This window comes from Eschrichtius robustus, chromosome 1 (assembly GCF_028021215.1).
Source record: "Eschrichtius robustus isolate mEscRob2 chromosome 1, mEscRob2.pri, whole genome shotgun sequence".
NCBI lineage: Eukaryota > Metazoa > Chordata > Mammalia > Artiodactyla > Eschrichtiidae > Eschrichtius > Eschrichtius robustus.
This window is the reverse complement of record NC_090824.1, coordinates 162143687-162165801: the sequence shown is the minus strand read 5'-3', so window position 1 is coordinate 162165801 and position 22115 is coordinate 162143687. Positions and strand designations below refer to the sequence as shown.

Genomic DNA, 22115 nt, shown 5'->3' with positions numbered 1-22115 from the left:
ATGCTTTACACGTAGAGCTCATTTGACCCTTGCAGCAACTCCATGGTGCTGGTGCTATAACTGTCCCCATTTTACAGATAAGGAGACTTATGAACTGCATGGTAAATAATATTTGGTTAAAAGACCCCTCCCCCCCTTCTTCATCCTGTTCCTCTTGTTCAACTCCCTTGGGGGTCCCACTGGTCAAGCACAAAGGAGGAAGACTCATGAAAAATATTAATAAACTCACATGCTGTACACACTGCTATATTTAAAATGGATAACCAACAAGGACCTACTGTATAGCACAGGGAACTCTGCTCAATATTATGTAACAACGTAAATGGGAAAAGAATTGGAAAAAGAATAGATAAATGTATATGCATAACTGAATCACTTTGCTGTACACCTGAAACTATCACAACATTGTTGGTCAACTATACTCCAATATAAAAGAAAAAGTTAAAAAAAAAAGACCTGTATCACTCAGATACAAATATAAAATGTTAAAAAAATAATAAAAATAAACTCATGTTGCCTTCTGACAAATATTGGGGCAGCTATTAGCATGACCTGGGATCTTACGCCAGTCACTCTGGTGTGAGCCAGTAGCAAACCCAGGATCAGGGTTGGCTTTCTGTCTTCTCAGACTCCCTTTCTCACATGGGGAGTTTAGTGGGCTCGCAGAAATGCCTGGTGGGTTTGGAATCATACAGTGCTTGGGTCCTATTCCAGGCCCTGCGCTCACTGTGTAATTTTTGGATAAGTGAGTCAACCTCATACTTGTTACTGGAGACTTTTTCTTTTTTCCTCTGTAAAATGGAATAATAATAGTACCTACGTACCAATAGTACCAAAGGGGTTATTGAGAGGATTAAAGCAGATGGTACTCTAAAATGTTTAGCCTGGTTCATTTGGCAGTGGTAGCTTTTGATAGAGGTAGAACAGTGATATTTTCTCTCTGAGGCAGAAACTGCTGAAGCTGGGCTTGGCAAACACGACAGAAAACAGTCACCAGGAAGTAAGCTCGCTAGAGGGACCCTGGAGGAGCAGGCTGTGACCGAAGAGTCCCTTAGTCAGCAGCAGTGATGCAGAGTCTGCACCAACCTGCATCTCCAGCACCAGCCCATGTCTGGCACATAATCTTGGAGCTGGGGTCCTCAGCTTTCAGGGTGAGTGGGTGTTTACTGTGTAACGCAGTTATTGAAATCCTTGCCCCTAGAGCAGGTCTCCCTGGGTTCAAATCTTGGGGAAGCTCTACCACTTACCCGCTGTAGGGCTTTAAGCGCCCTACTTTACCTCTCTGTGCCTCAGTTTCCTCATCAGTAAAAGGGGATAATAATAGTACCCCTATCCTAGTGGTCAATGCGAGGATTAATTAATTAGGTGCCAGAAGCTTACATCTAATAAGTGCTGGTTGTTATTACCAAGCTCCAGCCAGGGCCTGGAGCAGAGCATCCAGTGAGACACAAGGTCAGTCTTCCTGGGAATTTACAACAGTGGAAGGCGGGATTTAAAAAAAATCAGCTTTTGTTACAACTGAGGTACACCACTTTCCAAAAAAGTACAGTGTTTCGATTTGGACAGGGGGTTCCTAATAAATTTGTCTCTTGCTATGTGGGAGGAGAGGTCCAGGGAATTGTAGGGAAATGTATGTGGCTTCTCAAGTATTACTGGCAAAAATAGACTTTTCTAGAAGGACACACTCTCGCAGGAGCTCCCAGAAAAGACAGGAGGGAAGGTTGGGGAGCTGGGCTCAGAACCCTGGAAACAGTGCAGCTGGGCAGGAAGGGCTTATGCCTCTGGGTACCCTCCCTCAGCAAGAATCAGTGTCAATCAGTTTTATCCTTGCTGAAGATTCTAATTCCAGGGCCAGGGTACCAGACTGGCCTGAAGTACCTTCTGGGAGGGGCAGGCATCCTGCTGGACATTTCCTGACACTGAACCTATGGGGAGGGCTGTTCTCTTAATGGATATCAGGCAGGTCCAGCAACACCATCCCCAGAAGTGACATTCAGTTAGGCCAAGAGAGCTTAGCTTTTTTGTACCATAGACACCTTCTAAGAATAATGTTTTTAAAATGCATAAAACACATAGGATTACAAAGGAAAACAAAGATAATGAAATATTAGAAAAAACAAATAGGTGATATAATATGTAATTTTTTGGTTAACTCATGAAAAAGGAGATCAGGGCGGTGGCCTACCACACTGTTATTTTGAAGTACAGATGAGTGTATATTAGCCATAAAAAGGAATGAAATTGGGTCATTTGTAGAGATGTGGATGGACCTAGAGACTGTCATACAAAGTGAAGTAAGTCAGAAAGAGAAAAACAAATACTGTATATTAACGCATATATGTGGAGTCTAGAAAAATGGTACAGATGAACCTGTCTGCAAGGCAGAAATAGAGACACAGATGTAGAGAACAAACGTATGGAGACCAAGGGGGGAAATAGGGGGTGGGTGGCATGAATTGGGAGATTGGGACTGACATATATACACTAACATGTATAAAATAGATAACTAATGAGAACCTGCTGTATAGTACAGGGAGCTCTACTTAGTGCTTTGTAGTGACCTAAATGGGAAGCAAATCCAAAAAAGAGGGGATACTTATCGCTGTACAGTAGAAACTAACAGGACATTGTAAAACAACTATACCCCAATTAAAAAAAAGAAAGAAATGAAGTACAGATGAGTGTAAACAATATTTTGAAAAATCTGCAGCAACTGTAATGTGTCATGGAAATATCTGTGATTGCTACTGGGGACAAAGCCCCAGGTGCTGCTGATACTACTGTGGCTGGTAGCCTAACCTCATAATTGAAGGAAATGCTAAATTGCAGTAGGAGATTAGAAGAAATAATGAAAATGTTTTCGCCATTTAGGGAGCCCCTGATTTAAGCTGAGAACCTCTTCTCTCGCATTTTGTTAAATATCAGTGGTACAAGTTTACGTGGAAAAGCCCAGATTCTAAGACGCTGAATTTTCAGTTGCTTGTATTTTTTGCCAAAAGAAGGAAACAAAAATACATTTGTGTGTATATTAAATACATCTAGAACAATGTATAAACAATATTTCATACTTAAAAATAAAGAAAAGGAAAATGTATGGAAGGATCTAGGTTCAATGCTAGTGCAACCTTCGCAAGCCTTGGTCTGGGGCTTCTCTCCGCCTCTCTGGGCGGGATCAGTCCGCAGGACAGGCGGAGGAGTGTGTTTCCCTGGGTATCTCCAAACCACACCCCTGAAAAATACCGAAGTCGGTTTCTCCAGTCAGTTCACGGTGTCCTGGCACACGCACGGCCTGGGAGATGGGCGCCCACTTTCTGTGAGGCCTGAGTTTTGTCCCTAGTCAGCTGTGTGTCCTCAGGTCTGGCTCAAAGCTCTCTGAGCCTCGCTTTCCTAGGTCTCCAGGATCCAACTCCCAGGCTCTCGTTATCCACGTGGGCCTTCTTCTGCGGCGCTTTACAGTTTATCAGAGGCACCTGCAGCAACAGGAGGTGGATGCAGAGACAGGAGCCCGCAAAGACTGGAGGGCAACCTCTGGTAGCTCCTCAGGCGGGGCGGGGCGGGGCGGGGGGGGGGGGGAGCCGGACGCGCCGGGGCGAGGGCTTAATCTACCGGGCGGCAGATTCGGGTTCAACGAAAGGCAGTATTTTTACCCATCAGAATTGCCCAGGATGAAGAGAGGGAGGGGGTTCCCTTCAAACGTGAGTCTCTGTTATTCCCACGTATCAGTTTATTTAAAATCGGGGTTTCCGCGTAGGATGCCCACCCGCCCCCCCACTCTACCAGCGTGGGGGTGTGAGCGCGTAAGGTACATTTTAGAAAAGTACCACCACTCCCGCCCCCAGAGGAAGCAAGGGAGCAATTTCAGTGGGACATACTGGGTGTGGAGTGTGGGGGTAGTTACTCCGGCAAATCTTGGTGTTCCCAGACTTCCACGTGGGGTGGTAATCAGCGACAGCATTTCGTAGTATTCCGGTACTTAATTCCGAAGAAGGAATGAGCCAAAAATGTTGAGACGTCCTTGCGACCGCGGCAGGACTCGAACCTGCAATCTTCTGATCCGAAGTCAGACGCCTTATCCATTAGGCCACGCGGCCGCCCGCTAGTTGAAGTTCTTTGGACAATCTAAAAAGTATTATTACCGCCCACCGGCTTGCCCAGGACCAATCCATCTGCTTCTTGAGCAGGGGAGGTTGGACCTTGGTTCCCAGAGTTCTGCAGGGAAGGCCCACCCGGAAGTCCTTCCTCCCCACCCCACGGGCGGACCGGTCCACTTTTGGCTCTCCTATTGGTCGCGCTGGGAGTCTCCCTCTTGCCTCTCGGGTAGCCGCGGGAGTGAGCGGGGCGCAGACGGGAAGTTGAGGCTGCCAGCGAGGCGGACTGCTCCGGTGCAGGTCACACGCCACCCCGAGGCTGCATAGGCCGCGCGGAGGGAGACGCCGCGCCGCCGGCCTGGGGTCGGGAGCCGCAGACCAGGAAGCACCGGGCGGACTGAGGTTTCCGGCGGGTTCGGCGTTGGGGGGAGGCCGGGTCCCTGAGCGGCGGCGCGGCCCCTCCCTCTCCAGTCAGGGAGCGAGGCCCTGAGCTGGGCGGAGGCTGGTCCCAGGGCGCACCGCGGCGCGGCCGCCGGGCTCAGGCTAGCGGTCGGTTGGTCGGACGGCCGGGAGCGCGGGGGCCGCTGCCGACGCCCCCTGCAGGGCGCCCTCGGCCTGCTGGGCCCGGGCTCGGGCGTGGGTGGGGGCCCCGCGGGACGGCGGCCCACCTGGTGGGTTCGAATCCGGGCGCTGTCTCCTAAAGGCGCTAGGCCCTCGGGCTACGGCGGTCGCGATAACGGCAGCCACCATTTGCCGAGGGCTTGCCGAGGGCCGGGCCGCGCGGCGTGTTCGCCCTGTGTCACCCAAACAGCAGCTCTGTATGACAGGTAGAATCCGTAACCCCATTTTACAGAGTAGGAAATTGGGGCCTAAGGAGCTTGCCCAAGGTCACACGTCTCGTAAGAGCCAGAGCCGGCACTCAAACCCGCGTCCTTCTATCCAGAGTCTGCCCTCTTAACCACGGCCGTCAACCTTCCCTGATGAACTTACGTGAACCTCAGTTTTCCTCAGGAGGGGTATTGCTATTTCCCATGGTTGTCTGATGATTCACTGAGAAAATGTACCTAAAGGCGCCTGGCACACTGCCTGGGCCGCAGAAAATGCTCAAGGAATGATGGCTGTTAATATCACACATGTTACGTGTGTAATTAGTAACACTGTATATCATCTGTCTCCTTTAGGATTTGTGGGTGGAAGGCAGGCATGGTCAGAACCATTTCACTGACAGGAAAACAGAGACAGGACGTGTCTCTCACCACGTCTCTCAGCCAGTAGAAGCTGCCAAGCTGGAGCCCAAAGCCAGGTGTGCTGACTCCCAGCGGGGGGCTCCCTGCACCAACCATGAGCCGCCTGCTCTGGAGGAAGGTGGCCGGCGCCACCGTCGGGCCAGGGCCGGTTCCAGCTCCGGGGCGTTGGGTCTCCAGCTCCGCCTCCGTCCCCGTCCCCAGCGACGGGCAGCCGCAGCCGCAGCCGCCGCCAGTGCCGTCCTCGGAGGGCGGGCAGCTGCGGCACAACCCATTGCACATCCAGATGCTCTCGAGAGGGCTTCACGAGCAAATCTTCGGGCACGGCGGGGAGATGCCCGGCGAGGCCGCGGTGCGCCGCAGCGTCGAGCACCTGCAGAAGCACGGGCTCTGGGGTCAGCCGGCCGCGTCCTTGCCCGACGTGGAGCTGCGCCTGCCGCCCCTCTACGGGGGCAGCCTGGACCAGCACTTCCGCCTCCTGGCCCAGAAGCAGAGCCTGCCCTACCTGGAGGCGGCCAACTTGTTATTGCAGGCCCAGCTGGCCCCCCGGCCCCCGAGCTGGGCCTGGGCGGAGGGCTGGACCCGGTACGGCCCCGCGGGGGAGGCCGAACCCGTGGCCATCCCCGAGGAGCGGGCCCTGGTGTTCGACGTGGAGGTCTGCTTGGCAGAGGGAACTTGCCCCACATTGGCGGTGGCCATATCCCCCTCGGCCTGGTGAGTATGGGCGGGGGTCAGGGGACTTGAGCACACGTGGGGGGCCCAGCTTAATAGTTTGGTGAGCTCCCACTATGTGTCTGGTGGGCGGATTTCCAGGGACTGTGGACTCAGTGGTGAACTAAAACAAGCTTGACCCCAGCTTTTACAGACCTTATTTTCTGGTAGGAAGGTATGGGTAGTAAACAACACCCAAGCAAATGTCACGTGGTGATAGGGGCTGTGCAGAGAATCACAGTAGTGTTGAACTTGAGACTGACTGGGAGACCACTTGAAATCACCTTGATTTGGTGCCTTCCCCCTTTCCCTAGTAGCTTCCTGAGAAGTTAGTCCAAGACATTTGAACAGTGTTTCCGTTTGGGGATGCTTTTGGTAATTTTGGGCAGGAGAAAGCTCCTTTTTGCGGGAATGTCCCAGGCAGTATAGGACACTCAGCATCCCCAGCTGCTCCCTTAAATGCCAGACCAAATCCCCGCCCGACCCATTTCACTGTTTCCAAATACCCACTCCCCTCAGGTAACACCCCCGTGACCACCCCCAGTTGGGAAACTGCTTCCTTCCCCCAGCCTTCCAAGCAGGCTTGCAGGCATTTTTGTCCCCAAAAGGTATATCCGATCTCTCTTTTCTTTTTTAATAACTTTCTAAGTGCTACCCAAGTTTCTTTTTCAAACAATGATGGCAGTACTGTTTCTCCCCTTTTTTATTCTTCATTCCAGGATTAAAATACTATTTACAACCTTAATGCTTTCAGGCATGGCCAGCAAAAAAGTTGGCAGTTTCTTTATTCCTATTGGAAGCTACATCTTTGTAAAGAAAGCTGCGAAATGTTAAATATGCAGTTGAAAATGGTGAAAACATGGCTAAATAGATAAGGTAGGCATTAACGGCTGAAAAGAGCAAAACTAGATGATTCCTCATTGACTTAGTTCCAGTTAAGATGAGAATCTCAGTGCTTACTGTGTAACTTGATGGTCAAAATAGAGGGAATACTGTCCATCATTTGAGGAAGTAAAGTAGACTGTGGTGGCTGAAAGGAAATTAGGAAACCAGTGACAAGGACTTGTTTTTTGATCTTTTGGTCATTCTTGGCCAATTTCCCTGAAGTCCCTTTTTTCTTTTCCTCCTTCTTCCTCTGCTAATTTTTCATCTCTTTCTCTCCCTGTCCTTCCCATCCTCCTCTCATTCTCATTGCATTCTTGCCGGTGGTACTGGGGGCACTGTGCAGTTTGCCTGGCGGCAGAAGCCGTTGCTGAGGACTGGGCTCATGCTGGGGCCTTCCTTTTGGGAGCCTGACTGTGGGGGGGTGGGGGGTGCCAGATGGGGCCCTGACAGCAGTCCACTTTTAACCTGGGCACATCCCTGCCGCGTGGCTGCGTAACATCAGGTTCCTGAGCAGCCCGCGGTTTCCAGTGGGAGGGAGAAGCCTTGGATGGCCCAGAGGGCAGCTTCCCGAAGGCTGCTGGTAAGGGCTTTGGTCATCAGACCAGAGGGACATTACACAGGCTGTCAACACTGATCTAAGATTCACAGGAAAAGTGTAGTGTTAACGGCATTGGTTCTGGCTCATCTTAAATTTGCCAGAGGTGTTTGCATTTTGGCTTTCTTCTTTTTTTATCACAAATAAATTTAACAAGATGGTTCTCATGCACAGCTGCAGACCCGGATCTTGACACCATTCTGGCTTTTTATTGCAACTAAAGTCCCTGTCATCACCACAGCCTCAAATATTTGACATCCTTCAGCCTTTTCTTCTGTGTTGTGTTTGAGGGCTTTGACATGTTGAATTGAAAGGGGAGGAGGTTTCAACTTGAGCCCCTGAGTGTTTTCCCATCATTTGGAGTGTGAGTTAGATTTTACCACGTTTAACACTAGGAACCTCTTTTTGCTGGTAACCCCTTCCCCCAAAGAAACTAGTTTTATGTTTGTTGTAACTGTTGCGGCAGATAACCCCTCCTCCCCACCGTAAGGGAAACAGGCAGCTTGTTCGCAGCTGTGGTGGCCACACATGTGGTCTCGTCACTCACTTTGATGCTGAGTGGCCTTGACCCTTTGGCGTAATCTGTGGTTCACAAAAAGCTTTTGCTCAGTGGCCATTTCCCCACACTTAGTCTTGTGGATCTTGAGCAAACTCCAGCCTTTTCCTGAATCAGTGTCCGGCCCCCAGCAGGCAGCACTCATCCCCTGCCCCTCCCACCCCAACCCTAGCACATATTTCCTAGCACATGTGCATACATTTCCTCCATTCCGGCACTTTCCCTGGTCTCTCACTGAGGGTGGTTGCTCAGAGAGACAGCACCTTCTATAAGGTGCGTGATTCGCTCTTTGTCCTTCAGAATCTTTCCAGTCGTCAGATGATTCATCCTGTACATGTGTGCAGCATTTGTCTTTTTTGGGTTTTTTTTTTTTGCCACTTTCAATTAAAAAAATTCCACTCTGGGTTTTATTATAATTGTCTCTCTTCTTTACTAGCACTTTGAACATTAGCCATTTTGTGCTTATAGACGTGAGGGGTTGATAATGGTCATTAAGACACCTCAGAGCCAAGCACAGACTTGATGAGCCCTGGGCGTAACAAACACCTTGATGGCCCAGGCTGAATGCCCATCCGGGACACTCGGGACTGTGGCACTTAGCTCCCTTTCTCTCTGTGGAGGTTGAAAAGTAAAGAAGCTTTTGTAACTCCTCCGCGCTCCCAACACATACCCGGACAGCACCCCACCCGACCTCTAGCTCTGTGAGGACTAGGAGCACCCCGTGGTCTCCCTTGTACCCCAGCTGCTAGTGTAGGGCCTGGCATGTGGTGGTAGGTGTGCAGTGGGGATTGTGGAGCGGAACTTGAATGCCTCCGTGCTGAACCTGCCTGCCTCTCACCTCCCTCAGGTATTCCTGGTGCAGCCGGCGGCTGGTGGAAGAGCGTTACTCTTGGACCAGCCAGCTGTCGCCGGCTGACCTCATTCCCCTGGAGGTCCCTGCCAGTGCCGGCGGCCCCACCCAGCGAGACTGGCAGGAGCAGTTAGTGGTGGGGCACAACGTGTCCTTCGACCGGGCCCATGTCAGGGAGCAGTACCTGATCCGGGTATGGTTCATGGGGCCAAATGCAGGCTCTGGCACGGGGTGGGCTAAGAGCCCTGCTCTCAGTGGCTAGGGAAGGCATTGCTTTTCCTGGCCAGTGCCTCCATCGCCTTTGTAGAAGCTACAGGGCCTCCTGTTGACCAGCCCTGCCCGTGGTCCCTGTACCCAGCTGTTCTGTCCCTAGGGTCTGCCTGGCACAGGACCTGAGTTGTCACAGGGTACTAATGGCCCTTTCTCTGTGCGGCATTTTAGAGCTTAGCCTGGGTCTTTGGAGGCCGTGGGCTCCACGGCCTGGGCTCCCATCCTGCCTTGGCCACTGGTGAGCAGCACGAGCCTCTTAACGTCCCTTTACAACTAAGGAAACTGAACCTCAGTTTCCTTATTTGTAAAGAGAGGGAGATGGCAGAAGCTACCTCATAGGATTGTTGAGAGGGTTTGAACGGTGCACACATCAAACACTCAGAACCATAGTTGTGGCAATTCTTAATTCTGTGAAAAGTGCCCTAGGAGAAAGGCAGGGCAGGTGAGAGTAGCCTTAACCTCTAGCTGAGGGTGCTGAGGCTCAGACAGCCTTGTTGACTTGCCCAGGGCCACAGCGCTTCTGAGCGGCAGGGCTGGGGGCCGAGCCTGATAGCTTGGAAGGCCTCGTTTTGGCCACTGTGTTCCCAAGGTGCCCCTGGAGCTGTTGCTAGATGCTGGGAAGGCCTGTGTGTTGGGATTCAACCAGGCCTGCGCCTTCAAGGGTGGCTAGGGTTTGAGAAGGCAGGCCCCTCACAGGTGGAGGGACAAGCATTGGCAAGCATGAAGACACTCTGTCCTTAGCGTTGGGAGGCTGTGGGCTGGGAGGGGAGGCTGAGGTGCTGCTGGTGGGCTGAAGTGCCGAAGCAGGAGTAGGCTGGCCCCTCAGCTGCAGCCTCTCCTCCTCAGGGCTCCCGCATGCGCTTCCTGGACACCATGAGCATGCACATGGCCATCTCAGGGCTAAGCAGCTTCCAGCGCAGTCTGTGGATGGCAGCCAAGCAGGGCAAGCGCAAAGCCCGGCACCCCACACAGCGAGGCCAGAAATCCCAGAGCAAAGCCAACGGCCCAGCGGTGAGAGCACACTGGGGGGGACCCCGTCCCCGGCCTGCCTGTCTGGCTTGGGACCGAGCTGATCTGCCATGTCCCTTGCTCTGGCCTCCAGATCTCATCCTGGGACTGGCTGGACATCAGCAGTGTCAATAATCTGGCAGACGTGCACAGCCTCTACGTGGGGGGGCCTCGCTTAGAGAAGGAGCCCCGCGAGCTGTTTGTCAAGGGTAGCATGAAGGACATCCGTGAGAACTTCCAGGTATGGTGGTGGAGAGGGGCTCTGGGGACATGGGCTGTGGCAGACCCCTAGCGACCCTGGGGAGCGTAGCTGCCAGACCTGACCCTGAGAGGCCCGGTGGTGGTAGTGGGATGGCTGCCCACCCAGCGCCTTCCTGTCGCCTGTGCCAGGACCTGATGCAGTACTGTGCCCAGGACGTGTGGGCCACCTATGAGGTTTTCCAGCAGCAGCTACCGCTCTTCTTGGAGAGGTGAGGGAGAGCCCCTCTGGGAACCCATGGGGGTCAGTGGGTTCCTGGTACCCAGGCCCACCGTAACCAGGTGGTGCCGGGCCTTTCTCAGGCTGGGGGCCTTAGCCTTTCTGGGCTGAGAGCATGGAGCCACTCTGTCCAGTGGTGCCCAGCTGGGCCTTGAACTCTGGGGTTTCTACAGTGCCCTGGAGGGGGGCACTGAGGCTGTGCTTGTTTCATGTGCGTGGTCCTGGTTTGCTAAGCACCGTCTCTGAACCCAGATCCTGAGCCAAGGACTTCGCATCCGTCTTGGTTATGTTTGCTAGTGAGTCAGTTTTATGATGTGGTCAGAGTCATAAGTGTCAGCCAGACCTGGTTCTAATCTTGATTATCCTATCCAACTCATTTGACCTTGGGCAAGTTACTTGGTTTCTCTGAGCCTCAATGCTCTTATCTGTGAAGCATACACAAATATACTTGACTACAGTTGTGAGGTTCTTGTATGATCTTTTGTGTGTATGGGGTTGTAGCACAGTGCCTGGCGCTTAGCCATTACTCAGCAAATGGCAGCCATTTTCATTTTTGTGATCTGTCATTCCCCCATTACCCCTGAGGATGGAATGGTATTATTCCCATTTTATAGATGAAGGAACTTAGGCTCAGAGAGATGAAGTGACTTACCCAGGGTCTCATGGCTGGGAAACGGTAGAGCTGGGGTTTAAACCCCTGTCTGTCTGACGTGGGTGGTTGGGTTGAGGATCGCCAGGCTGGCCCAGGGATTGGGCCAAAGCCTTGCCTCCTGTGGTCATTTATGGCAGCCCTGGTGTTTGTCCTCAAGGTGTCCCCACCCGGTGACTCTGGCTGGCATGTTGGAGATGGGTGTCTCCTACCTGCCCGTCAACCAGAACTGGGAGCGTTACCTGGCGGAGGCACAGAGCACCTACGAGGAGCTCCAGTGGGAGATGAAGAAGTCGCTGATGGACTTGGCCAATGATGCCTGCCAGCTGCTCTCAGGAGAGAGGTAGCCAGGCCTTGGGCGGGCAGGATCCCCCTGCAGGGGGTGGGCAGGTGGGAGGGCTGGCCTTCGGCTTGGCCTTAGCCCTGCCCTGGTGGACTGGCTGTGCAGGTACAAAGAAGATCCCTGGCTCTGGGACCTAGAGTGGGACCTACAGGAATTTAAGCAGAAGAAGGCAAAGAAGGTGAAGAGGAAGGAGCCGGCCACAGCCAGCAAGTTGCCTGTCGAGGGGCCCGAGGCCCCTGGGGATCCCAAGGATCAGGAAGGTGGGGAACATGGGCGGGAGGTGGGGCAGGGATGGACCCTGGGAAGGTCCTGGGACCCGGGGGTCCCTTGGAAGGGGTTGCTCCAGCCTTCCGGAGATGAGTAGGCTGGGCAGGTCTTTGTGAGAGACCCTTCTCTGGTCCTGATTGTCCTCCCCGACCCTGTGCAGACCCTGGCCCCCCCAGTGAGGAGGAGGAGTTTCAGCGAGATGTCATGGCTCGCGCCTGCTTGGAGCAGCTGAGGGGGACCACAGAGCTCCTGCCCAAGCGGCCCCAGCACCTTCCTGGGCACCCAGGGTGAGCCCTGTCTCCCTAACATGTCCAGCGGCCATCCTTGCCCCTCCCTCCACCCTGGGACACCCTTATTCTGGGCCCCAGCACAGGGGGTGGTGTGCATATGGGCCCTTAGTAACCTGCTGCCATTTGTTCCTGCCGTCTTCCAGTTTGCTCTGACCCCTGGGTCACTGGACTCAAGCAGTACAAGTGCACTAAGCACCTGCTGTGTGCTGGGCCTCATAGTAGCCTCTGAGAGTACAAATAGGAACATAACTCCCTTCTTTCTAGTAGCTTCTCCCTGGGAGGAGCCAGTTGTGCAGACCAGCCAGCGCAGCTGGAGTTTATATCCATCAGTGTTGAGGCAGTGCCTGACTCTGCCTGGGGAAATCAAGGAAGGCTTCCTTGAGGAGGTGACTCTTCATTCACACCCCATAGAGTGGCAGAGATGAGAAAATAAGGGCAGCCCGGGTGAACAGCAGAGTGCCAACTTTACATTTGCCTGAGATGAGGCCGCCTTAAATTTTGTGCCCTGAGTGCCTTACTTGCCTCACCCTTGTGTTGGCTCCGGTGAACAGCACGTGAGGGATGGAGCTCTGAAGGCCCTGGTGTGCCTTTAGAGCAGCGGTGGGAGGGCAGATCTACTTGCTCCTCTGGGCAGTTTCCCTGCATGAAATGGAGCTGGGGAAGGAGTCCAGCCCTAGGCTATGCATGTGGGTCCTGGCTTCTGAGTAGTACAGGGGGGCTGACATAGGATCTTTCCTTCTGGGATATTCGAATTATTCTAGGGGACTCCGTGGGGGTCCTGGTTGTATCCCAGAGGGAAGGGATGGTGACTGTAGGCTGAGGTCACCAGAAAGCCTTGGGGTCTTGGAGAGTGGGTGGGGGCCCTTGCCGTCATACACTGTCCTCCCCCGACCACCATGACACTGCTCTCTTCTGGCGGGTCATAGGTGGTATCGGAAGCTCTGTCCCCGGCTAGATGACCCTGCGTGGACCCCAGGCCCCAGTCTCCTCAGTCTCCAGATGCGGGTCACACCTAAACTCATGGCGCTGACCTGGGATGGCTTCCCTCTGCACTACTCGGAGCGGCATGGCTGGGGATACCTGGTGCCCGGGCGGCGGGACAACCTGGCTAAGGTGCCACCAGGCAGCGGCCTAACGTCGGCTGGGGTGGCCTGCCCCTACATGTAAGGCTCTGGCTCAGGGAGGAAGGGGCTGGAGGCTAGGGACCCCTTCCCCTTGCTGGAGAGACCAAACCCAGCTCAGGCTAGTGGAAAGAGCTCGGGTCTGAGAGTCTGGGTTCTAGTTCTTTGGTGGCTGCCTTTTCTGTCTGGGCCTCAGAGCCCTGTGGGGCTGAGGGCGTGGTGCTTGGAGTGGGTGGGACTGAGGCCCTGCTCCTGGGCCTGGCAGCCCAGCTGCCCTCACAGGAGTGTGCAGAGGGAGGGCTGTTGGAAGTGACAGGGGGGATGAGCTTTGTCCCCCTTTTTTTAGTATAATTTACTGAGCACTGATTATACTCTGTGTTAATAAACCTTTTACAGTGCTTCCCTCGTTTGTTCCCCAGGCAGTCCCATGGTTATCTTCATTTTAGAGTTGGCAAAACAAAGGCCTAGGGAAGTCAGTTTCTTGTCTGAGCTCACAAACCCTTGAGCTTTTGACAGGCAGGTGTTGGGGAGAAGCCATAGCACTTGAAGTGGCCCAGAATTGAGAGTCCTGGCTCTGCGGGGCAGCCTGAACCCACCCGTGGGGCGTTAGGACAGAGGGGCAGGGATCAGCCTGCTCCTTTGAGCTGCAGGATGGATGAGCGGGCAGGAGCCAGCCTGGGGCAGGGCCCGGCCCTGACTTCCCACTGCTCAGCTCCCAGACCTTTTCCCCGGGGAGGTGGCGGCTCTGGGGAGAAGCGCTTAGATTTGAGTCAGCCCAGGCCTCGAAACCCAGCCTGCCACCATTGTGCTGTCGTTTTCAATTTGTCACTCCCTGTCTATGAACCAGGGGAAGTGCTGTCCACTTCCGCCTCAGAGCTGATTCTGAGGCTAAACGGAGGGAATCGCGGAAGGCCCCCAGCGAGCTGCCTGGCCCGGAGGGGGCACCCGGTAATCAGAGGCTGCTGCTGCTGTTCTCTGCGCAGAGCCATCGAGTCCCTGTACAGGAAGCACTGTCTTGAACAGGGGAAGCAGCAGCTGGAGCTGCAGGAGGCAGACCTGGCTGAGGAGTTCCTGCTCACCGACAGCAGTGCCATGTGGCAGACGGTGAGGGCGGGCTCTGAGCCTGAGCTCTGGGGAGGGGGCTCTGTTCCCTCTAGGAAGGGGCGGCCTTTTGGGTGGGGGCGGGGTGCCGGATGCGCTCAGTTGCCCACCCCAGGCTGTCCTGGGCTGTCTGCGTGTCGCAGGGAGGGGTGGTGGATTTGGGCCAAGCCAGCCCCCTGCTTCACTTCCTTGGTACCTGGGCCCATCCAGGTGGAAGAAATGGGCTGCTTAGAAGTGGAGGCCGAGGCCAGGATGGAGAACTTGCGAGTGGCAGTTCCAGGTCAACCCCCAGCTCTGGTGAGCTGGGCACCTGCTCAGGGGTTGTCTGGGTGGGTGTTGGGTGGCAGGGCCCTCCTCTTGTGCCCAAGTAGCTCTTTCCCCCCAGAGAATTCCCAGGGTCTTGGGGAGCTGGGAGATGGCTGCCCTGCCTTTGGGTGGCCCCATACTTGTTGGAGGCCAAGGAGGAAGCCTGAGACCTCATAGCCATCCTGTCATTTCCCAGCTTACCTGCTCGCCATTTCAGGCCCTTTTCCCACCCCCTACCCCATGGCCCTCGCTGAATGCAGGTGCTGGAGCAGGGCCTGATCTAGGTGTGTGGCCCCCACAGACTGCTGCTGGCGGCCCAAAAGCCAGCCAGCCAGCTTATCACCATGGCAACGGACCCTACAATGATGTGGATATCCCCGGCTGCTGGTTCTTCAAGCTGCCTCACAAGGTGTGTGTCCTGGTTCATGCCTGTTCTGTGGTGTCCTCGCTGTGCTCAGGGAGCACAGTAGGCCTCCAGAGTGACTCAAACAAGGAGACTCCCTTTTTGCAGGAATGCTGGTAGTAGTGGCGCAGAGTATGATCTCAGACAAATGTTGCCATCTCTCTGAGGCTTTGTCTTCCTTCTGAAAATTGGGTGGTGAGGGGCATGGTGGTGGAATTAAATGACACAGGGCATGTCAGGTGTCTAGTGCCACATCTGGTACATGATAGGATCTGTTGACTGATGACTGTTACTGTGAGGGGAGCTAGGTTTGTTTGTGTCTGTGTGTTAGTGCCTGTGTGTGCGTGTGTGTGTGTGCGCACGCGCTGCAATCGGGGATTTGCCCCAGACCGCTCTGCTTGAGGTTCCGGGCTCAGTGTTGGGCAGAGCCCAGGCACACAGGGCATCAGTTCCCCAGCTAGGGGTCTGCCATGTGCCTCCAGCCCCTGCTTCTTTTGCTCTTTTCAGGATGGTAACAGCTGCAATGTGGGCAGCCCCTTTGCCAAAGACTTCCTGCCCAAGATGGAGGACGGCACCCTGCAGGCTGGCCCAGGAGGTGCCAGTGGGCCCCGTGCCTTGGAAATCAACAAAATGATTTCTTTTTGGAGGAACGCCCATAAACGTATCAGGTGGGTCACCGTGGGAGGGCAGAGACATGCTGTCTGTCCGTGCCTCTGGCCGGGTTACTGCAGTCTTGGGATCCCTTCCCCTGCCTCCCACCCAGGGGCCCCTGACAGCCTGTGCTGCAGTGGAGGGACAGCCTGGTCTAGAGGCCTGGCTGCTTGTGGTCCTGGTGCCATGGGACCGTGGGCAAGACTCGTTCCCTCTCCAGCTGCAGTTTCCCTGTTATGTAAAAAGAGTGGTACTGTAGGACCTTGGCGGCCCCTCCCAGCTCTGCGGCCCCTTCCATGGAGGGCTAGTAACCTGTAAGCTCTGTTGGGGCCTGGGAGTGGGTCCTGTAGGCTGCGAATGGCAAATGGATCGAAGGCTAGTTCCGAGGGGTTTGTGGCTGCCAGCGGCACACTCTTGTGAGAAGGGTGCTGTGATGGGTCGGTAAAGTCTGCCCTGAGCCTGGAAAAGGCAGTGGTGGCAGGGCTGGTGCTGGGTGTCTCATGGATACTCCAGGACGGGGGCCGAAGCTGCCTCAGATGCCTGGCCAGTTCCCGGTGGCTTATGCTCCTAGACTGGTGGATGCTAGGCCCACCCTGAGTCAAGTCAATGGGAAGAGCGTTGAGGCTGGGCAAGGAGGGGGCACAGCAGCCCCCAAAGCTGGGCAAATGAGGGCCGTGTTGTGATGGGGGATGGAGTGTGCTCCCTATGGCTGTGCTGAGCAATCCGTCTGTCCCCACAGCTCCCAGATGGTGGTGTGGCTGCCCAGGTCAGCTCTGCCCCGTGCTGTGACCAGGTATGTCCTGGCAAGTGGTTGTGGGAACGGGAAAATGGGGGCGGGTCCTAGGACCCAAGCAAGCTGCTGAGCCTCGTGTCCTCCCCCCAGGCACCCACACTATGATGAGGAAGGCCGCTATGGGGCCATCCTGCCCCAGGTCGTGACCGCTGGCACCATCACTCGACGGGCTGTAGAGCCCACGTGGCTCACTGCCAGCAACGCCCGGGTATATGTCCTCTGCACCTCTGGTCCCGCCCTTTCTCTCCTGTGTCTAGAAGCTGGGGTTGCAGAGGGACTTTGCTGAGGAGCATGAAAAGGAACCTAAAATCTGGGTCAGGCAGAACTCAAGTTCAAATCTAGCTTCACAACTCATCCAGCTTTTCAGCAAATATGTTCTGGGCACCTGCTCCTGGCCAGACATTGACAAGGCATGCTAGGCACAGCTGTTGTGGAGTCTAGATGGGGCCGGGTATAGAGCCAGGTATGGAGCAGGGATTCTTTACCTGGAACTGTGGAGTTTGGGGCACTGCTGGCTGGCATTCCTTAAAGCCATCCCCTCAGGAAGGGCTCCAGCATTCTCAGTCTAGTCAGGCTCCAGGGATGGGTGGGAGGAGTCTACTGGGATATCTAGGTCGGGTCTGACCTCACTCTTCCTGCAGCCTGACCGAGTAGGCAGTGAGTTGAAGGCCATGGTGCAGGCCCCGCCCGGCTACGTCCTCGTGGGTGCTGATGTGGACTCCCAGGAGCTGTGGATTGCAGCTGTGCTTGGAGATGCCCACTTTGCCGGCATGCATGGTGAGCAGGAGCCAGGGCTGGAGCAAAGCGGTGGCAGCCTGATGCCTCTCCGGGAGGAATATTTCTGAAGCCTGTTTTCTCACTTCTGCCTTGCTCCCCAGGCTGCACAGCCTTTGGGTGGATGACACTGCAGGGCAGGAAGAGCAGGGGCACCGATCTACACAGTAAGACAGCTGCCACAGTGGGCATCAGCCGTGAGCATGCCAAGGTCTTCAACTATGGCCGCATCTATGGGGCCGGGCAGCCCTTCGCTGAACGCCTGCTAATGCAGTTCAACCACCGGCTCACGCGGCAGGAGGCAGCTGAGAAGGCCCGACAGATGTATGCGGTCACCAAGGGCCTCCGCAGGTGAGGGTGCCTCTCCCATCCACAGCCACGTTCGTTACCCCAGGGCCTCGGGCTTGCTTTACTACCTTTACCGCCCCCTTCTTTTCTACCTCTTCCCATTACCTGAGTCCTCACCTGGCCCCTCTCCCTCCAGACCCCTGTGACCTAGTTCTAGGGTGGTTTGTCCTTGGGTTGTGACATTTGCTTGCTTAATGGTCAGTTTTCCTCATAGAGTTAAAGCTGTGCTTTTGTTATGCTGTCAGAGCTCTGGTCATGCAGAGTAAACAGTAACATGGGGTTGCAAACTCACGTGCCCACAGCAGGCGGTTTAGTAGAAGACAGCTGACAGGAGGGCCTGCGGAAAACCAGAGACTTTAAACTGATTTTGACAGAGGAGAAAGCCTTCCCAGGCTTCCAGTTTGCTTCCGCCCATAGTACCTATTGTTTGCTCAGGGCCTCAGCAGCCTCCTAGGAGGGTTCCTGAATCGAGTGTGAGGGAGGAGAGGTGCCTTTACGACTTGCGTGGGTATAATATACGGTGTCTGTGTTTAATTAGCTGACCTCATGGAAAGACTAAAAGTAAGTGATAACAGTTCAGTAGTAACTGCATAAAGGCAGAAAAGGGGAGCCGAGTATTGTCCACGGAGGTGAGAGGAGGACATGGGGTTGGGGGTGGCATGCACCGTGGGCGGCGTGTGCTGGCGGAGGAGGCAAGGCAGTGACGACAGAAGAGATTGGGCCTTAGTTGTGGAAACCTTTGCTGGCCTCACAGAGGAGTCTGGACTGAGGGGTGGTGGGGAAACCCTGGTGCACCTTTGAGCAGGTGAGTGACGTGGCTCTGGAGCCATCGGGGGATGAGCCTGGTGATGTCTGAAGTTGCACTGAAGCTGGGAGTCTGGGGCAGTGGGGACTGAGAAGGGTCAGTCGGGCCTGGCTGTAGGTTCTGTCTTCTGTCCTCTCCCTTTCAGGGAGTAGCCTGTTCTGTCCCCACTACGCGCACCCCCCCCCCCCACCCCCCAGTGTGGGGTGATAGCTCTTGCTACCTCCTGGACTACTACATGCCACCTGTTGGTCATGGGGCAGTGCAGTATCTAAGGCATTAGGACAGTAATAACAGTAGTGGTTCTTGTGTTGGAGTCTGTCCTTTATTGGGCTACCCTCATGTAGTCCCCAAAATCCTGGGTTCCTGTCTAGGCTCTACCTCTTCCTGGCTATGTGATCCCACAAAGTCACTTAGCATCTCTGAGCTTTTTCCCCCCTCTGAAGTGGAGCTTGTAGGGGATAGGCATGACCCCAGGGTGGTTGTGGAAGTGGAGTGAGGTGGGATTGAACACTCCTAGCCCAGGGTTTGGCATAGAAGAGGCGTTCCCGTGGGAATGACAGTTGTGACACTGCACCCCCACCCCCACCCCCACCCCAGGTATCGGCTGTCAGATGAGGGCGAGTGGCTGGTGAGGGAGTTGGACCTCCCTGTGGACAGGACCGAGGATGGCTGGGTTTCCCTGCAGGATCTACGCAAGATCCAGAGAGAAGCTTCTAGGAAGTGAGAACTGTCTGTTAAGGATGGAGGGCGGGTCTGGGCTGGCCCGGGGAAAGCTGGGATGCTTTGTTTTTAGCTCTAAGATGCTAAAAGACAAAGCTTGCCCTCTGTTTCTCGCCCCCCAGATCTCAATGGAAGAAGTGGGAGGTGGTTGCTGAACGAGCCTGGATGGGGGGCACGGAGTCAGAAATGTTCAATAAGCTGGAGAGCATTGCGATGTCTGACACACCACGTACCCCGGTGCTGGGCTGCCGCATCACCCGAGCCCTGGAGCCCTCTGCTGTCCAGGGGGAGGTATCCTACTACCCTTGGAACATGGGGAGAGGGTCGCAGGGAGGGCAGGGCTCCTGTACTACCTCCTACTCTAGTGAACTGGTATGTGGTTTAACACTACTCGCCTGTGCCTACCTTCCCTCCCCAGTTTATGACCAGCCGTGTGAATTGGGTGGTGCAGAGCTCCGCTGTGGACTACTTACACCTCATGCTTGTGGCCATGAAGTGGCTGTTTGAGGAGTTTGCCATTGATGGGCGCTTCTGCATCAGCATCCACGATGAGGTTCGCTACCTGGTGCGGGAGGAGGACCGCTACCGCGCTGCCCTCGCCCTGCAGATCACCAACCTCTTGACCAGGTAGGCAAGGCCCGTGGCCTCTCTGGCCTGACCATATACCAGATATGTGGGGCTTGGACCGGGCTGAGCATGATCTGAATTTTCATCCCCCCAGAAATAAATGTTCCCACTTTTATCTCTGATTTTTAAAATTTGTAGCAGTCTTAAAGAAGACTGGCCTCAACCTTTGGAAGAAATTTGTTTGGGATTGAAAGTGTCATATACCAAGACTAGATCACTGAGGTGGTGAGAACGTAGAAGCCAGGGCAGTTGTTCCGAAGAGTAGTTCTCAAATTGTGCTCCCCTCAGAACACACCTTTCTGTCGTGAAAGTCAAATGACAGAGGCTTTTCTCAACCCATAGAAAACAGATATTTTCTTCCATTCGTAAATGTTAATTCTTAAGTGCCAGAAGTTTGTTATTCTGAATACTGACAGAAAACATTGTTAATGGGGAAACTCAAATGTGATTTTAAAAACATATTTTTTTATATATTGAGTTGTATTTTTTTGTAGTAAAATTCCTAGTTTATATGGTTGCATTAAATGATGTTACAGTTCCATGTTGATCTGCCCCTCAGAACCAGTTTGGGAACCATGATCTATCCTGATTAATGGGTAAATAATGAATGTTTACAATACTCAACACTGTCTCCGCTGCCCTCTTAATCATCTCCTGGGGGGTTATGTTTAACAAAGCTAATGAAAGTCCTCGTATATTCAAATTCTGGCCCAATAATTGAAATTTTTGACATCAATCAATAAAGTGTACCAAACTGGAAAAAAAAAGGTGTGTTTTGAGTCCATAATTGCACGTGAGTGTCTCAGCGGGAGGTGTTCGGCTGCTGGATAGCGGGCAGTGCTGGCCCTTCAGCTTTCTTTGCTAAGTGAACAGAGCTGGCTTGGGGGAGCCTCTGCTGTACTGATACCAGGTCATCTCTCCTGGATTCACAGCAGGGACATGACTGTGAGAGGAGGTTGGGTCTCTTTCAGGTGCATGTTTGCCTACAAGCTGGGTCTGAATGACTTGCCCCAGTCAGTCGCCTTTTTCAGTACAGTTGATATCGACCAGTGCCTCAGGAAGGAAGTGACCATGGATTGTAAAACCCCTTCCAACCCAACTGGGATGGAAAGGAGATACGGGATTCCCGAGGGTGAGCACAACACCTTTGTTCCTCCTTACTCGTAGGACGTGAGGCAGACTAGAAAGTGGTCTTGGACAACACGAAGCTTGGGGCATCAGAGGATAAGAAGTCTGCCGCTTGTGCTGTGTACTGGGCTAATTTCAGTTTATAATGTGCCCTGGCTCCAAAGTGAGCATGATGCTCAAATCACAAAGGCATGTGTTTCTAGAAAGCTGTTCATAGTAAATGAAGGAATGTTTGAAACTCTGGTTTCTTCCATCTGTTCCCTTCCCTCTTCAACCACAACGGAAATGTTTGAAGATTTATTGTATAAAGTCAAAGTACATTCTTAAGTGAAAAAACTGTGCTTTGAGTGCCAAACAAGTAAATCAGAAAGCTTGTTTTCTATGTGTCTAAGATAAACTTATTTTATACAAAAAAGAAAACAGATCCTCCCCAAATGTTAACATTACCATTCCTGGCAATTACTCTGAACCCTTCCGTCCTTTTTGACCTTAACATTAATTAAGCTCCTTTTCTCACTTCTGACCTGTGAGTTAACAACTCTTGAGGAAGCATCCTAACCAATTTGCACTATTTTTCAGGTGAAGCACTGGATATTTACCAGATAATTGAACGCACCAAAGGCTCCCTGGAAAAATGAAGCCAGCCTGGACCGTAGCTCTGCCTGGAGGCTCTGTATTTGCTCCCGTGGAGCTTCATCGGGGCGGTGCAGGCTCCTAAACTCAGGCTTTCAGCTGTGCTTTTTGCAAAAGGGCTTGCCTAAGGCCAGCCATTTTTCAGTAGCAGGACCTGCCAAGAATGATTGCCTCTAACTGACGGTGCAATTGAGTTCAGAACCAAGATGCCAACACTGGTGCAGGCTGTGGGACAAGGGGGCATTGTTGCTTGTTGGGTAAAAAGAAAGCAGAAGCCCCAAAGTTATTAACTCAGGCATTTCATTTATTTTTTCCTTTTCTTCTTGGCTGGTTCTTTGTTCTGTCCCTCATGCTCTGATGCAGTGCCCTAGGGGAGAGAAGTAATGCTCTAAATGTGATAAGCCTGCTCGGAGGCAGTGGAAATAAAAACAAAGATCCTTTATCTTCTCATCAAAGCCTGTGTTAGTCATG

General features: G+C 53.6%; 2 protein-coding genes and 1 non-coding gene across 6 annotated transcripts in view; 1 reads left to right on the top strand and 2 right to left on the bottom strand.

The window, feature by feature from the left end:
• Positions 1–4018: 4018 nt before the first annotated feature.
• TRNAR-UCG (transfer RNA arginine (anticodon UCG)) lies at positions 4019–4091 on the bottom strand. The gene has a single exon. It is a non-coding gene; the product is annotated as a tRNA-Arg (tRNA).
• Positions 4092–4325: 234 nt separating this feature from the next.
• Positions 4326–22099, top strand: POLG (DNA polymerase gamma, catalytic subunit). 2 transcript variants are annotated; one of them, XM_068557525.1, is made up of 23 exons: positions 4326–4490; positions 5270–6046; positions 8927–9122; positions 10046–10210; positions 10302–10448; positions 10598–10677; positions 11495–11677; positions 11783–11937; positions 12105–12231; positions 13161–13397; positions 14339–14459; positions 14667–14753; positions 15064–15171; positions 15673–15833; positions 16556–16609; positions 16700–16817; positions 17251–17386; positions 17488–17734; positions 19134–19256; positions 19379–19547; positions 19675–19883; positions 20855–21015; positions 21591–22099. In XM_068557525.1, exons 2-23 carry the CDS (start codon positions 5430–5432, stop codon positions 21647–21649), a joined length of 3660 nt encoding a protein of 1219 aa, XP_068413626.1. In that variant the 5' UTR covers positions 4326–4490; positions 5270–5429; the 3' UTR covers positions 21650–22099. The 2 variants fall into 2 exon arrangements, with proteins under 2 accessions (XP_068413626.1, XP_068413636.1); XM_068557535.1 differs by lacking the exon at positions 19134–19256.
• Positions 21296–22115, bottom strand: part of FANCI (FA complementation group I) — a 77515-nt gene continuing 76695 nt past the window's right edge. For all 3 annotated transcript variants that reach the window (XM_068557483.1, XM_068557493.1, XM_068557502.1), the window contains one exon: positions 21296–22011. In XM_068557483.1, the coding sequence (XP_068413584.1) occupies positions 21949–22011 (63 nt within the window). In that variant the 3' untranslated portion in view covers positions 21296–21948. The remainder of the gene's footprint in view (positions 22012–22115) is intronic.